Source organism: Phyllobates terribilis, unplaced genomic scaffold (genome assembly GCF_046119375.1).
Source record: "Phyllobates terribilis strain yellow unplaced genomic scaffold, ASM4611937v1 Scaffold_13__5_contigs__length_258822181, whole genome shotgun sequence".
Taxonomy (NCBI): Eukaryota; Metazoa; Chordata; class Amphibia; order Anura; family Dendrobatidae; genus Phyllobates; species Phyllobates terribilis.
Genome location: NW_027362773.1, coordinates 133059829 through 133072890, shown reverse-complemented (window position 1 = coordinate 133072890; position 13062 = coordinate 133059829). Strand labels below are relative to the sequence as shown.

The 13062-nt window shown below is 38.7% G+C and overlaps 1 protein-coding gene across 7 annotated transcripts in view; it reads right to left on the bottom strand.

Moving 5' to 3' along the window:
• Window positions 1-13062, bottom strand: part of LOC141174067 (mucin-2-like) — a 117782-nt gene that overhangs the window by 81825 nt on the left and 22895 nt on the right. For all 7 annotated transcript variants that reach the window (XM_073658702.1, XM_073658705.1, XM_073658707.1 and 4 more), the window contains exons 20-28: window positions 11326-11464; window positions 9498-9608; window positions 7827-8006; window positions 6073-6312; window positions 5326-5482; window positions 4560-4691; window positions 3306-3453; window positions 2087-2133; window positions 560-757 (exon numbers count right to left, since the gene is read on the bottom strand). In XM_073658702.1, the coding sequence (XP_073514803.1) occupies window positions 560-757; window positions 2087-2133; window positions 3306-3453; window positions 4560-4691; window positions 5326-5482; window positions 6073-6312; window positions 7827-8006; window positions 9498-9608; window positions 11326-11464 (1352 nt within the window). The remainder of the gene's footprint in view (window positions 1-559; window positions 758-2086; window positions 2134-3305; window positions 3454-4559; window positions 4692-5325; window positions 5483-6072; window positions 6313-7826; window positions 8007-9497; window positions 9609-11325; window positions 11465-13062) is intronic.

The window sequence follows — 13062 nt, the reverse complement described above, 5'->3', positions numbered from 1 at the left end:
CCTGAATGGTATCGTAAGCGTCAAAAAAGTTTTCTGATTGCCTCCTTTCCTTTTGCTTTTCATTCTATATCTGGAGCAAAAAACGTAGTCTACACTAATTTTTGAGCAGCCAAAAGAATGGAAAATAAACGGGCCCGTTTTTAATATTGAAGTCTATGGGAAATTGATCATGACCGATAGTCATCCATTATACCATTCATTAACGGATCAGTTTTGCTATTCACAGGCAGCTCCAGTGAAGCTAGATCCATTACAAATGGGTCAGAACCTGATGTAAAAGGGAAACCACAGAGTCTGTTTTTAAATGTATCCGCTCAAAAACAGAAACTTTATTTTCCATTTTGCATCCATTTGTGATACGATTATTGTACGTCTGTTTTTTGTTTTTGTATTTGAGTATTCAATCAATTACAGATGGACATGCGAACAGAGCCTTAAACAAGAATTTCCAACTTTTTTTATTTAGAAGATCTAAACCAGTTATGGCTAATGTTTTACATGGTCTCAACAGTTACGGAGCTGACATACCGCACAAGAATAGTCATTGAATTACCATTACCTCTTGTGGTGGATACAAAAGGAGTAATAGAAACAGTAGTGGTTGACGTAGTGGTGGGTACTGAAGTAGAGCAAACTTCGAAATATACTTTCTCTGTCCCATTTTCACATCTTATCTCAATGCAAATTCCAGATTGCTCTTCACTGGTTATGATGTCACCTTCTTCGTATCTTGTTCCGTTGATGATACAGAAACAGGCTGGAAACAAGGAATCGAAATTAAATGACTGAAAGCTGTTTACAGCATATTGATGTGTAGAATCGTAACGGTATGAGATGGAAGACATCACTCCGTCTTTTAATGCACAAAAAATCACTAATTAGTAGTAGCCGTGAATAACCAAATATAATATTGGCTGTGATCTCATGCTCTAGATCAGGTGTCCACAACATGTGGCTCAGGAGCCACATGCGGCTCGCGGGCCGATGATGTGTGGCTTGTGGTTGCCTGCCAGCTTGGTGCATTAGCATCAGATCTAAGTATGAAGAGCAGATCTCCAGATGGTGAATTTTGTGAATAGCCATACACAGAAGAGCAGATCTAAATGTGCATATTCTGGCCCTGGTGGTTTGGAGATAATTTAAGTATGGTAAGCTGGTGACCAGATGATGCTGACTGTCAGTGTGGTGGGAGTGCTTGATGCGAGAATACTAAATGGAGGTGTTTGGAGAACTTCTGGCTTCTTGGAATACCTCCTCGGTGTGATTTCTTTGCAAACGCTTTCGCTGTCATTACACCAGTAATGGGGGCTCTGTGTGTCACTACTGTGAGGGGGGCGGGTGCTGAATGTGGCTCGCGACTCTCTCTTGGACCTAAATGTGGCTCGCGACACTCTCTCAAAGCTGAATGTGGTCGTCAAGGTCAGAAACGTTGAAGACCACTGCTCTAGATCCTCAGGAATATACCCATTACCCAGTCCTGGCAATAGACCACCACCACACATTATAGCACTACACTCACTTCTATTTATGTAGGGTTGCACATAACCACTTATGGTAACTCACTGCTATGTTGGAGAGCGCCAAGATGTATAGCAGACACATTGCAGGCTATTTGTTGGCTTTACATAATTCTTCAAACACCCTGATACTGAGCATCATATGCCTCATGGAATAAAGTTCACCCTTAAAGACGCCCATACACATAAGATAAAAGTCTGCAGAAATGAATGATTTTCATCAGGTTTGGATTTTTCACCAGTTCCTGCTGGTATAATAGGTTGAATATTGCTTGCTTCTGTTTAATTTTTTATTTTAAACTGTCTTCCTGATCCAGAAGATTAATCTGGCTGGATCACTTTTAGGAATGATCCAAAGGATCTCTAATTGGCTACATTCTAACCAATCATGTGGATGGCCGGCTTTAGACTTTGTCTTATTGCCAGCCAGACATTTCATTACCAATAATAGCTTATCAATCACAAAACATCTGGGAAACTGAATTACAGTACCCTGAACTACAGAAGTTTATGAAATCTAAATATGTGCAAACATGCTACAACATTTATAATGCTAATACTCCGTCTACCTGATTGATTGTATATGCAGTCCACCTTTGCTTCTGGGGTACAGATGCTGAAACAGAAGACAAATGTGTTATTGCAATGATGCCTCTTGTAGGTTTTATAAAGGACGAATACTCCATGATATTGTTGTATTGTTCATGCCCCGGAACGTCTCCTATATAATAATTACATCTCTTAAACATGTTAATCTGCTTAAAGACTATGACACCACATGAGAAAAATGTTAGTGGTTAAAGAGAATTTGCCATGTTAAAAAACACTATTAACCTTCAGATATGGATTTAAGCTGCAACGTTCGGAAGCTCTAATGCTCAGCTGCTGTCAGTCAGTGCCAGAGGCGCAGTTACAGTCGCCGCTCTCTATACACAGAGTGGTAACTGAACCTACACCGGCCGCGCCTCTATGACTGAAAGCCCGAGGCTTCTGGGAGGAATAAGTTAATTTCCTCCTGGCAGCAGGGCTCTCAGTGCAGGTGCTGGGCAGATTCAGAGCGCTATTAACCTGCAGGTTAATCCCATATCTGCAGGTTAATAGTATTTTTTCCATAACAGGTTCCCTTTAACTTCAGCTAATACAATAGCAGTTTCAGTCTCCAATCTTCATTCTTTCATTATTTTTCAGACCTCCGGATATGCAATTTTTCAGCCTGATTCAAGTGTCAGGTTTTTTTTTGTAGGAGTATCTCTCCCAGTAATATAGGCTGGATGTGAGATCTGTATGTATACATGGTACTGCTGCCTTCATTAGCTAACATAACAACACAGCTTCTATCCTGCACTGATTTCCTCTTCATGTGCTTTTCTATGTAATGTATATACATGGGAGAGACTTGTCAATTAACTGTAGCCGGGCGGGGAGAAGCCAGTTTGGCGCCATATCAGACTAGTCAGATCTCTTCCTATAGTCCTCAACTATTTCATGCTTTGTATTCTCTGAAATCCCACAGCATTTTAGAGAAATCCATACCAGGTTGCAATCGTACAGCCAAAATCTGATTTATTGTGCATGTGGTTGGGGCAACATGAATCTAACAATTGACTCCCTTTGATTAACTTTTAACTTTCAATAAGTATAGACTGTATTTGTGTATTACCGGCTATTACTGAATACTAGCATTGCCATAAAGTGACCATAATGATATACAGATGAACTAAATGTATCAATAGTTTGAGTTTTTAGTAGGTAAAGTCCCGCTTACTTGCAGGCAATAGTATTTCTTACCAAGTGGTACATGTGTCGGTAGGGGGCACTTCTTCACCAATCTCATAGTGAGTATTGTTAATATAACAGCCACACTCCTCCTTGGTTATGCATATTCTATTTGACTCATCAAATATGGGCCGGTCTTCTGGGCAAGTAGGGTAACAGCCTTAAAAATACCAATTATATAGTGAGTTCAGATACAAAGAACACCTACAACAAACTAAATCAAGTTGGCAGTGGTTATCAAACTATAAAAATCTACAGAAAATAAATAGCTACTTATCAAAAATTATAATATATTTCAACTATTTAGAGCATATAAAAAATGACATAAAAATGATATTAAAAATGGGGAGGATCATACAGAGGAAAATAATGGAAAAACGTATCATATATATATATGGGTATAAAATACATGGTCAAAAATACTCAATATTAACTGAGTATTATCATTGATATCAATATCAAAAGAGTAGTTGAGTAAAGTGAAAGGGAACCCAGAACTCTGAAGTACGTTTCGCCTTTAGCTTTCCCAAGGAGTCAAAAATGGCGGAGTGTGTATCCAAGTTTTAGGTTCCCTTTAACTCTGGTCAACTACTCTTTTGATATATGGTACTGTATGAATGCATCTGACAGTTACATATATCAGACATACCTGTCAGATGCAGACATACAGTACCATATGTCAAAAGATTAATTGACCAGAGTGACAGGGAACCTAGAACTCTGATACACGCTCTGCCGCTTTTGACTCCTTGAGAAAGCTAAAGGCGAAATGTAATCGGAGTTCTGGGTTCCCTTTCACGCTACTCAACTACTCTTTTGATATCGATATCAATGATAATATTCTGTTAATATTCAGTATTTTTGACCATGTAATTTATACCCATATTTATGATGTGTTTTTCCATTATTTTCCTCTGTATGATCCTCACCATTTTTAATATCGCCTTGTATGTCATTTTTTTGCATGCTCTATATAAACTGAATTATTGTATAATTAATTCTCAGGGGCTATTTATTTTTCAGGTTCACATACAAGTATAATGATTTACAACAATGTAATGTAAGTAAATTATATCCTCACTACTACTGTAGACAGAGAGCTTATTATAGTACAAAAATTACTTTTAAAGGGGTAAAAACCATAAAACCTACTTTTTTAAGATCCACTGCTTGTAGCCAATAAACAGAAATCGTTATTCTTAATTTATAGACGTACGACCGAAATATTATTAGCAAAGCTTACATTTAATATAGTACAGCGCTTACCTTCCAGATAAGTAATGGTGACATTAGTGTAGACGTTGTTGATGGAGCGGCAGGTTTGTATGCTGTGATTTCCACATGGATGATAATGCCACTCACATTCATCCGTAGGATTGTAGTAGTCACAAAATATGGCTAAAGTAAAAGTGAAAAAAAGTTTCCGGTCAATTTTTTGGTTATATGTATTAACAAATTACCGGTATGTAGCTGTTTAAATGGACAAAAAATCGGTACATTGGTTCCAAACATACCAATCTTAACAATGCAAAATTTGGGACATTTAACCCTTACATCCGGGTAATAATGCCCCTGCCCAAATCAGGAATTCCCCAAAAATGCCCACTTTCCCCTCTCCTGTTTTTTTGCCTTTTAAATGTTTTTAATGTCTCCTTGTGTACTTTATTCAATAAAGTAATTTTAATTTCTCACATGCAAGATGCTCTGATATTTTTATTAATTTTGGGTTACTGGTGCCATTCATACAACATCTATTCCTTCTGCATTTATTCTTTTTGGGTGGATGGCACAGAGCTCTTATATATTGGTCCTCCTATTCTCTAGTTCTTTTTTGGTTACCACCTTTTTATGACCAATATGATGCCGGACTAACAACATTTCTGGGGAGAATATATTATGGCTTCATACAACATTTGTTCCTAAGTCCATTATCTCTATCAACTGATAGACTAAGTTACTAACAATCCTCCTGCATTCTTGGGCTAGTGAAAAAGCGTGAGCCCAAAGTAATGGTAGATCACGATTTACTCACGGCATATGTCTGGTGTCCTCCAGTAGACGCAGGCTTCTGCTTTGGTACACTCCTGAGCATACGCAGCGACTGCAGTACAGAAGCATTCGCAGTCTCCACCGCTGTCACATGAGCAGGCGTCAAGTACACAGGCCTCGTAAAATGGTTTTGGGTCAACCTAAAAAAAGTTGATGTATTCAATTAGAATTTTTCAAAAACATTTTCAACATAATGGCAAAATATTTTCACTTTGAGGAATTCAAAAGAAGGGCATGAGGTGTATCATCAGAGACAGCCTTAGCGTTAAGAGCACACAAGCCGTTGGTGCAACTTGTGCAGCCACACAGAGGCCGAAGAGGTAAGGACTGTAAAGGACCCATATATTGTTCTTGCACAGAGCACCTCTTATGTCTGTGTCTGCTCTTGCACAACACCAGTGTCTTCCCAAGACCAGTCACAGAGTCTCTAGTCTTCACGATCCTGCTTCTCGAGAAGATACTTAACTTACTGTTCTTGTACTAGTCTATATCAGAGATTTTCTTTTTGGATCACTTTGGTCAGGACAGAAGAGCCATGTTCTTGAGGATCGAGCTTCTTCTACTGACCCTCAGACACTTGAGAAGCATCCTGCGCCTCATCAAGAAATTTGTGGTGCATAACAAGTGACGTCCGACGAATGCTTTTGAGAAGCACTGCTCTAGAGTCACTGCATTACTACAGAAGAAAACCTTGGTACATACATGACATACACTTTTCTCATCTCTTTACCTTGCTATGACAGACTTTGAAAACTTGGCTTTTGATAAGTCCGCACTGTTTTTCCGCCCAGGAATGGCGATGTTGATTTTTAATACAGGGATTGACTACGTCTGAAGCATCAGGACAGGAGGAATCAACTTTCCAGCTGTTTCCAAATTCCAACACGTCAGTGACATGTAACATATGACTGGTTTTAAAGTCATTTTGTGCATTGTCATCAAAGTTTCCACATAAACCACAAAGTTTTCCCTAGAACAAAAAGAAAAACGGCAAAGATAACTTTGGTTATCATGAAAGGTAGGTTAAACGTATATGTCCCTTGCTCTATTTTAAGTCCTAAATGGTATGGACAAATAAATCATGAATGGTCATCTACCATCCATCCTTTTATCATTGTTTTTAATAATAATAATTCCACAATTGAATGTATTTAAATAAAATGTTCCTGTGCTGAGATAATCTTATAAATGTGCCCGTGCTGTGTACTGTGTAATGGCCGTGTCTGACCGTGCAGGAACATGGTCTGATCATACCACAGCTCCTGAGCAGGGGGGAAGCAAAAGAGTATACAGACAGTACAGCAGGGATCACAGCTGATTCTTTTTGTGAGTTAAACCTTTTACTGCCTGTTTTTAAACAATGTTTTACTTCAAAGAAAGAATCAGCTGTGATCCCCTGCTGTAATGTCTGTATACTATTTTCCTTCCTCCCCTGCCCAGGAGATATGGTATGATCAGACCATGTTCCTGTATGGTCAGACACGGCCATTACACAGTACACAGCAGGGGCATATTTATAAGATTATCTTAGCACAGGAACATTTTATTTAAACACATCCAATTGTGGAAGTTATTATTATTCAAGATCTATTGATTAAAAAGAACTAGTATTCGTGGGAAAACCCCTTTAACTTAAATGGTTTAAAATGGATAACACACTTATGCTAAAATCATGCGTGAATGGGCACTAATCTGATACAGAGATGCAAATCTAAAGCATATAGAAAAATACTATTATGAGTCTGACCCATTTTATGGACTGGAATGTGATTTTCACAAGACTAAAAAAATGTATAACCTTGTGCAATTTTACCTATTTAATTTAATTGCAGAGTGTTGATGTGTAAGACAATGGGTCATGATTTTCACATTCTACAGCATGTTCATTCTGCTCTGCGGCTCTGGATATTATTATTATTATTATTACTGATTTTATGGTGCTGTACATGAAAAGGGGTTACATACAAGATACAAATATAAATTACAGAGTGCAAACTAACAATGACAGACTAGTACACAAAGGAGAGGGCCCTGCCATGCGGGCTTAAAGAATAATGCGGAAAGGAGGCAGTAGGTTGGTGGGTTGTAGAAGCTCCGGTGTTGGTGAGGCGGCAGCGGAGCCAGTGCAAGCTGTAAGCTCTATTGAGGAGATGGGTTTTCAAGTTCCGTCTGAAGGTTCCGAATGTGGTGGATAATCGGACATGTTGTGGCACAGAATTCTAGAGGATGGGGGATACTTGGGAGAAGTCTTAGAGGTGATTGGATGAGGAACATATGAGTGTGGAGGAGAAAAAGAGGTCTTTAGGGGACTGGAGTTTACAAGTTGGAAGATATTGGGAGATTAGTTCGGAGATATACGGAGGAGACAGATTATGGACTGCTTTGTAGGTTAATGTCACTAGTTTGACCTGGATACGTTGGGGAATTGGAAATCAATGAAGGGATTTGCAGAGGGATAAGGTGTAAGGAATATTATCTCCCTACCTTGTATGCTGGAGACACTTTGATGAAAATAGTGGTTTTTCTGTCCCAAATTAGAAGAATTCCATTGCTTGCTTCAATGACCAGGTAAATCCCCACTTCTCGGGTTAGGTATGTCACTAACTTTGCGCCTTCACCAACTGTTTTCTCTATTTTCTTGTCTGCTAACTTCAGTACGGTGCTCTGAAAGGTAATAAAATATAACCAGAATGTTACACTGGAACTTCATGCTTGTACACAGTTCATTGCATTTTAGAATTTCAGGTTGTTCAGGCTTTAGAAATACATGGCAGTTTTGTTAGAGACCAAGAACTGAGGTTGGTGGAAGTATCATCTGGTCTTGTCTTCTTCTCCAGTGATGTCCAGTGTTACAGAGCTAATGAAGAGGGGAAGAGGACTAGAACTCTAGTGCCACCTTTTGGGGTAGTAATCATAAAAGTCAATATCAACTCTATAACAAGCCTTGTCACACTACTTACCATAAAAAAACAAATCAGACACACTGTTTGCAGACACAGGTTTCTGGATTTTTGCCCTTTCTCAGTGTAGAGTAGGAGATCTGATATGGCTAGGTGGGGGGCTTTTGACTTGGGGGGTCTGAGGAGCAGTGTATGGCCTGTAAGTCTCCTTACGCCAGCTTGGCACTCTCAACAAGGAGAAATGATGCCCATTTAGAACCTATTGAGCCATTAAAGAACTGGTCAGGTTCCATGCACTAAGATTCCCAGCCCATAACCTTGGCACAGAATGTCTCTATAATATGTGTTCCCATAACCTGTACCCACCATCTAACAACATATAACGGTGTAACTATATAATGATATATAGGAGCTATAGACAATGCTAAATTCAAGACTCCATTTCTATGGTAATATAACCTAGAATGGATTAATTAGACTAATGTCATGTATCTTCAACATGTAAAACTGTATTTCGGCGTCTTTATGGGTTTCTCATAAGTAGGGACACAGTTGAAACTTCTATGTTATTGTCTCTATTCAGGCTTGGACTGGCCCACCGGAGAACAGGAGAATCCTCCTGTGGGCCACCTCCCTCTTATATGAGCAGTACTTGGCACAATATACTTGAATCACTATATACAGACAAAGGCAGCATCTTATTCATGTAACAATCCACCCAGTTCATTGCTATATACATTTGTGATTGAGGATAATGTCACATTTGCATGTAGCTGAAAAGTGGGGCCCTGAAGTTGGTTACTGGTGGGCCCTTGGCACCCCAGTCCGATGCTGTCCCTATTTATACAATTTTTGCCCTTGTATTTTACAATATAATAAGTGAACCTTAGCTGAAAGCCCAGTGAAAAGAAGGCAAAACCATAGGGAAGAGTAGTATTAATTTGAAGACTTTTATTTATATGTGCTGATACAATGTTATGGCTCGATATAATGTAATGTAATGTAATGTATTTTCATTATATTGATATGAAATATTAGTCATGGTGAATGATTAATATCAATGTCATATGCTATATATATATGCCAGCTATATTATTATAAGAATATATGCAAATCAAAAACACAAACTATGGTACGATGTCGGTAGTAATAAATAATTAAAGAAACAAATAATAATATAGTGATTGCTTAATAATAATTGAATATAACATGTCTAAAAAAAAATAAAAAAATGGTCAGGTTATAGCATACATACCCCAAGGAAGACTTTTATAGACTTTGAACAAGTAACACCAGTTGTGCCACATGGGATATTTTCTGTGATTACGCTAAAATTTCCCACAGAATTGTGAGCGCCACAGTAATCCTGCAATTACATAAGTTACTTTATTCAGTTTTGTAGTAATGCGATGGAAAGCGCTTTGCATAAGTCAGCTTTAAACAAACATGTATACCTTGATAGACCGTATCTTGCATTTTTATTACGGAGTCAGCATTTTACAAGACGATTGGGAGAGATCAACCCATTTAGAAAGAATTCTGAATTTTTTTTTGCTAAAAAATTATCCTATGTACCTAGAATCACATTTATTATGTGTTTTCGGCAGCTGCTACATTTTACATGACAAGGGGGAGTGGCCTAGTGAGAAATGATATGGCTTAATGCAAAAGTTGGCTTAGGAGACAAAGTTGGGCACTAAAATATGTGCCAAAATTTTTGGAGCAAATTTTTGATACAAAGTAAGTCAACTAATAGTGGTGTAAGCTTAAACTAGACAGTCTAAGGCTAAGGTCAAACCACCTTACTTTCTCGCATCTGAAAAAAATCAGTCTGATTATGCTAATCGCACTCTCAAAGTTTGATCGGCGTGTGATCCTATTCTCTCGTGTGAGAAGTAGATGGAGAAAAAAAATGTCTCGATCTTCTCCATTCTATCAGTACATGGAAATTGGACTGCACTCAGCAGTCTGAGTGCTGCCCAATTTTTTGACTTTTTTGACCGATCAGATCAAACTTGGGTATGCTGCAATTTTTTCCCCGGATCGACTCCGTCCAAGGAAAAAATCAGACATGTGCACGGCTCCATAGAATAACATGGTGACGAGTGCTAGCCATCAAAACGATGGATAGCACCCGTCCAATTATTACAGTCATCTGCACGAGCCCTAAAGATGAGTAAAATTTACCTTCCAGCATGCGCCACTTTTATAAAATGGTGCATTTTATGTAGTCTAAGCTTACACAGTGTAAAAATATATATCTTTGTACCATGTTAGCCAGTAGATAGAAAAATATTTAGATTTGAGAGTCCTCAGTGGTTGATACCTTTCAATGGCTAACTGAAAAGATGGTAACAAATTGCAAGCTTTCGAGGCTACTCAGGCCTCTTCATCAGTAAATCATCTATGCCTGATGAAGAGGCCTGAGTAGTCTCGAACGCCGGCAATTTGTAACCATCTTTTCAGTTAGCCATTAAAAGATATCAACCACTGAGAACTCAAATTTTTATATTTTTCTACAGTGTAAAAATGATGACCCTTTTACTTAGTCTGCCTCAATGTGTTTTGCTACAAAATGACATTTTTCATTTTTCGTTTTTTATTTGAGTGGTTTTACCCATTAACCCCTTAATAATCACAAATTAATCTTTTCATGCCTCCACCACGCAGTTCATTTTTCACTTGGTCATTTTAAATTCTTGCACTTAGTTCTGAGCTATTGTTAGATATGAATGGTATCTACATCTATAATATGTACCTATTTTGAAAGAAACTGATCTAGGCTTTTCATTTCCAGAAGGATATTTACTTAAAAAGTTAAGAAAGAAAAAAAGAAATAATCTTTCACCTCTTCTAAAGCCATACTAAATACAACCCCACCTTCAGCTAGCAGGGTTTTCCATTGTAGGTTTCTGTGTAGGAATTTGGAATATCACAAACGCCTTATATTATGTTAGTGAGAAAGCTCAGAACGTTACAGTATAATAATATGTTACATAATAATAGCTGAACAAATACTAGAGTGAAAGGAGCAAGTACTGAGTAGTCGTTAATTATAGTTACATTAGAATTGGATTTCTTACCTGGGCAGCCACAAATTCACAATTTCCATCAAAGTCGTAAAATTTTTCATCAAAGGTGATATAATGACCGTTCCCATAGATTGTGCATGTTCCATAACATACAGCATTGGTGCATGTCCATCTTCCTCTCTTACAGGAGCTATAAAAGTGAAAACATCTGATTAGAATATCAGACCTTCCTACTAGAATTAATATATTTCCAGGAAAAATCCTCTTCATTAATTTTTCTATATAAGCAGGCACAGTCATGAATTTGGTTTTTCCAATTCTTGGCAATCAACCAGGGTAAGGTACTTCCAGATAGCCCTGCAAGTAAATGGCTGTTCATACAATGTGGCAGAGAGGCAGTCTCTCATTCACTTTTTTTTGGCATAAGGGGGTCCTGAAATAAAGGGGGCACTTTGTATCAAAAATTTGCACCAAAACTTTGGCGCAAATTTTAGTCCACAACTTTGCATTTTAAGACAATTTTTGTATAAAGCCACACCCTTTCCCACTAGGCCACTCCCCCTTGACAAGTCAAGTGCACAATGTGTCTAAATGATAAGGCATATAGGAATTTGTTTTCGGCAGTAAATAGCACAAAAATTGGTCTCAGTGGTACGATCTCTGCTGATCATACATTGATACCCTTTAGTGCCCTACATGATGGGTAGAGGACCCTTTATAGATTTTGCATTAAATGGGATGTCTTACTACTAGGGATGAGCGGACCGGTGGAAGTTCGTGTTCTGGTACCCAACCCAAACTTTAGTCTAAAGTTCAATTCGGGTTCCAGAACTTTACCCGAACTTGAACCTGAACCCAAACCCCATTGAAATGTATGGAGACTTGAACTTTGGAGCTGGAAAATTCTAATAATGACTCATCCACGAAAAGTAGACTTTCTGTTTCTACATAGAGCTTAGAAGCATTCAGATAGTCAGTTTTTAATCATGTGATGTCAGACCTAATGAAAAAGAGAAGTATTAACTGGGTAGAAAGGCAAGCTGAGCAATTGTAAGTACACAGTGCAATATAATATGATGACTGCAATATATTAAGAGGATAAAATCTTTGATGGATGTTCTTCTTTAAGGGCAGGTTTTTATTCAAACTCTGGACCCTTTTGAAGTCAACAGAAAAGACTTCAAATTAATAATCCCCATAGGAACAGCTGGAGAAAATAATGTGGCATAGAAAAACAAAGGAGGAAACTTCCCCATTAAAGTCTGTCCCCACCTGTCCCCCTGCTATTCCCCAGCCTCTCCTCTCTATCAATCCCTTCACTGGCTCCCCATTGCCCAGAGACTCCAGTTCAAAACCCTAACCATGGCATATAAAGCCATCCACAACCTGTCTCCTCCATATATCTGTGACCTAGTCTCCCGGTACATACCCGCACGCAACCTCCGATCCTCACAAGATCTCCTTCTCTACTCCCCTCTTATCTCCTCTTTCGAAAATAGCATACAAGATTTCTCCCGTGCATCCCCCTACTCTGGAACTCTCTACCCCAACACATCAGACTCTCGCCTACCGTGGAAACCTTCAAAAGGAACGTGAAGACCCACCTCTTCCGACAAGCCTACAACCTGCAGGAACCCTCGCTCCACCATACCGTTGCACGCCCAGCTCTATCCGCATCTACTGTATCCTCACCCATCCCTTGTAGACTGAGACCTCGCGGGCAGGGTCCTCGCTCCTCCTGTACCAGTCGCTGACTTGTATTGTTCAAATTATTGTACTTGTTGTTTG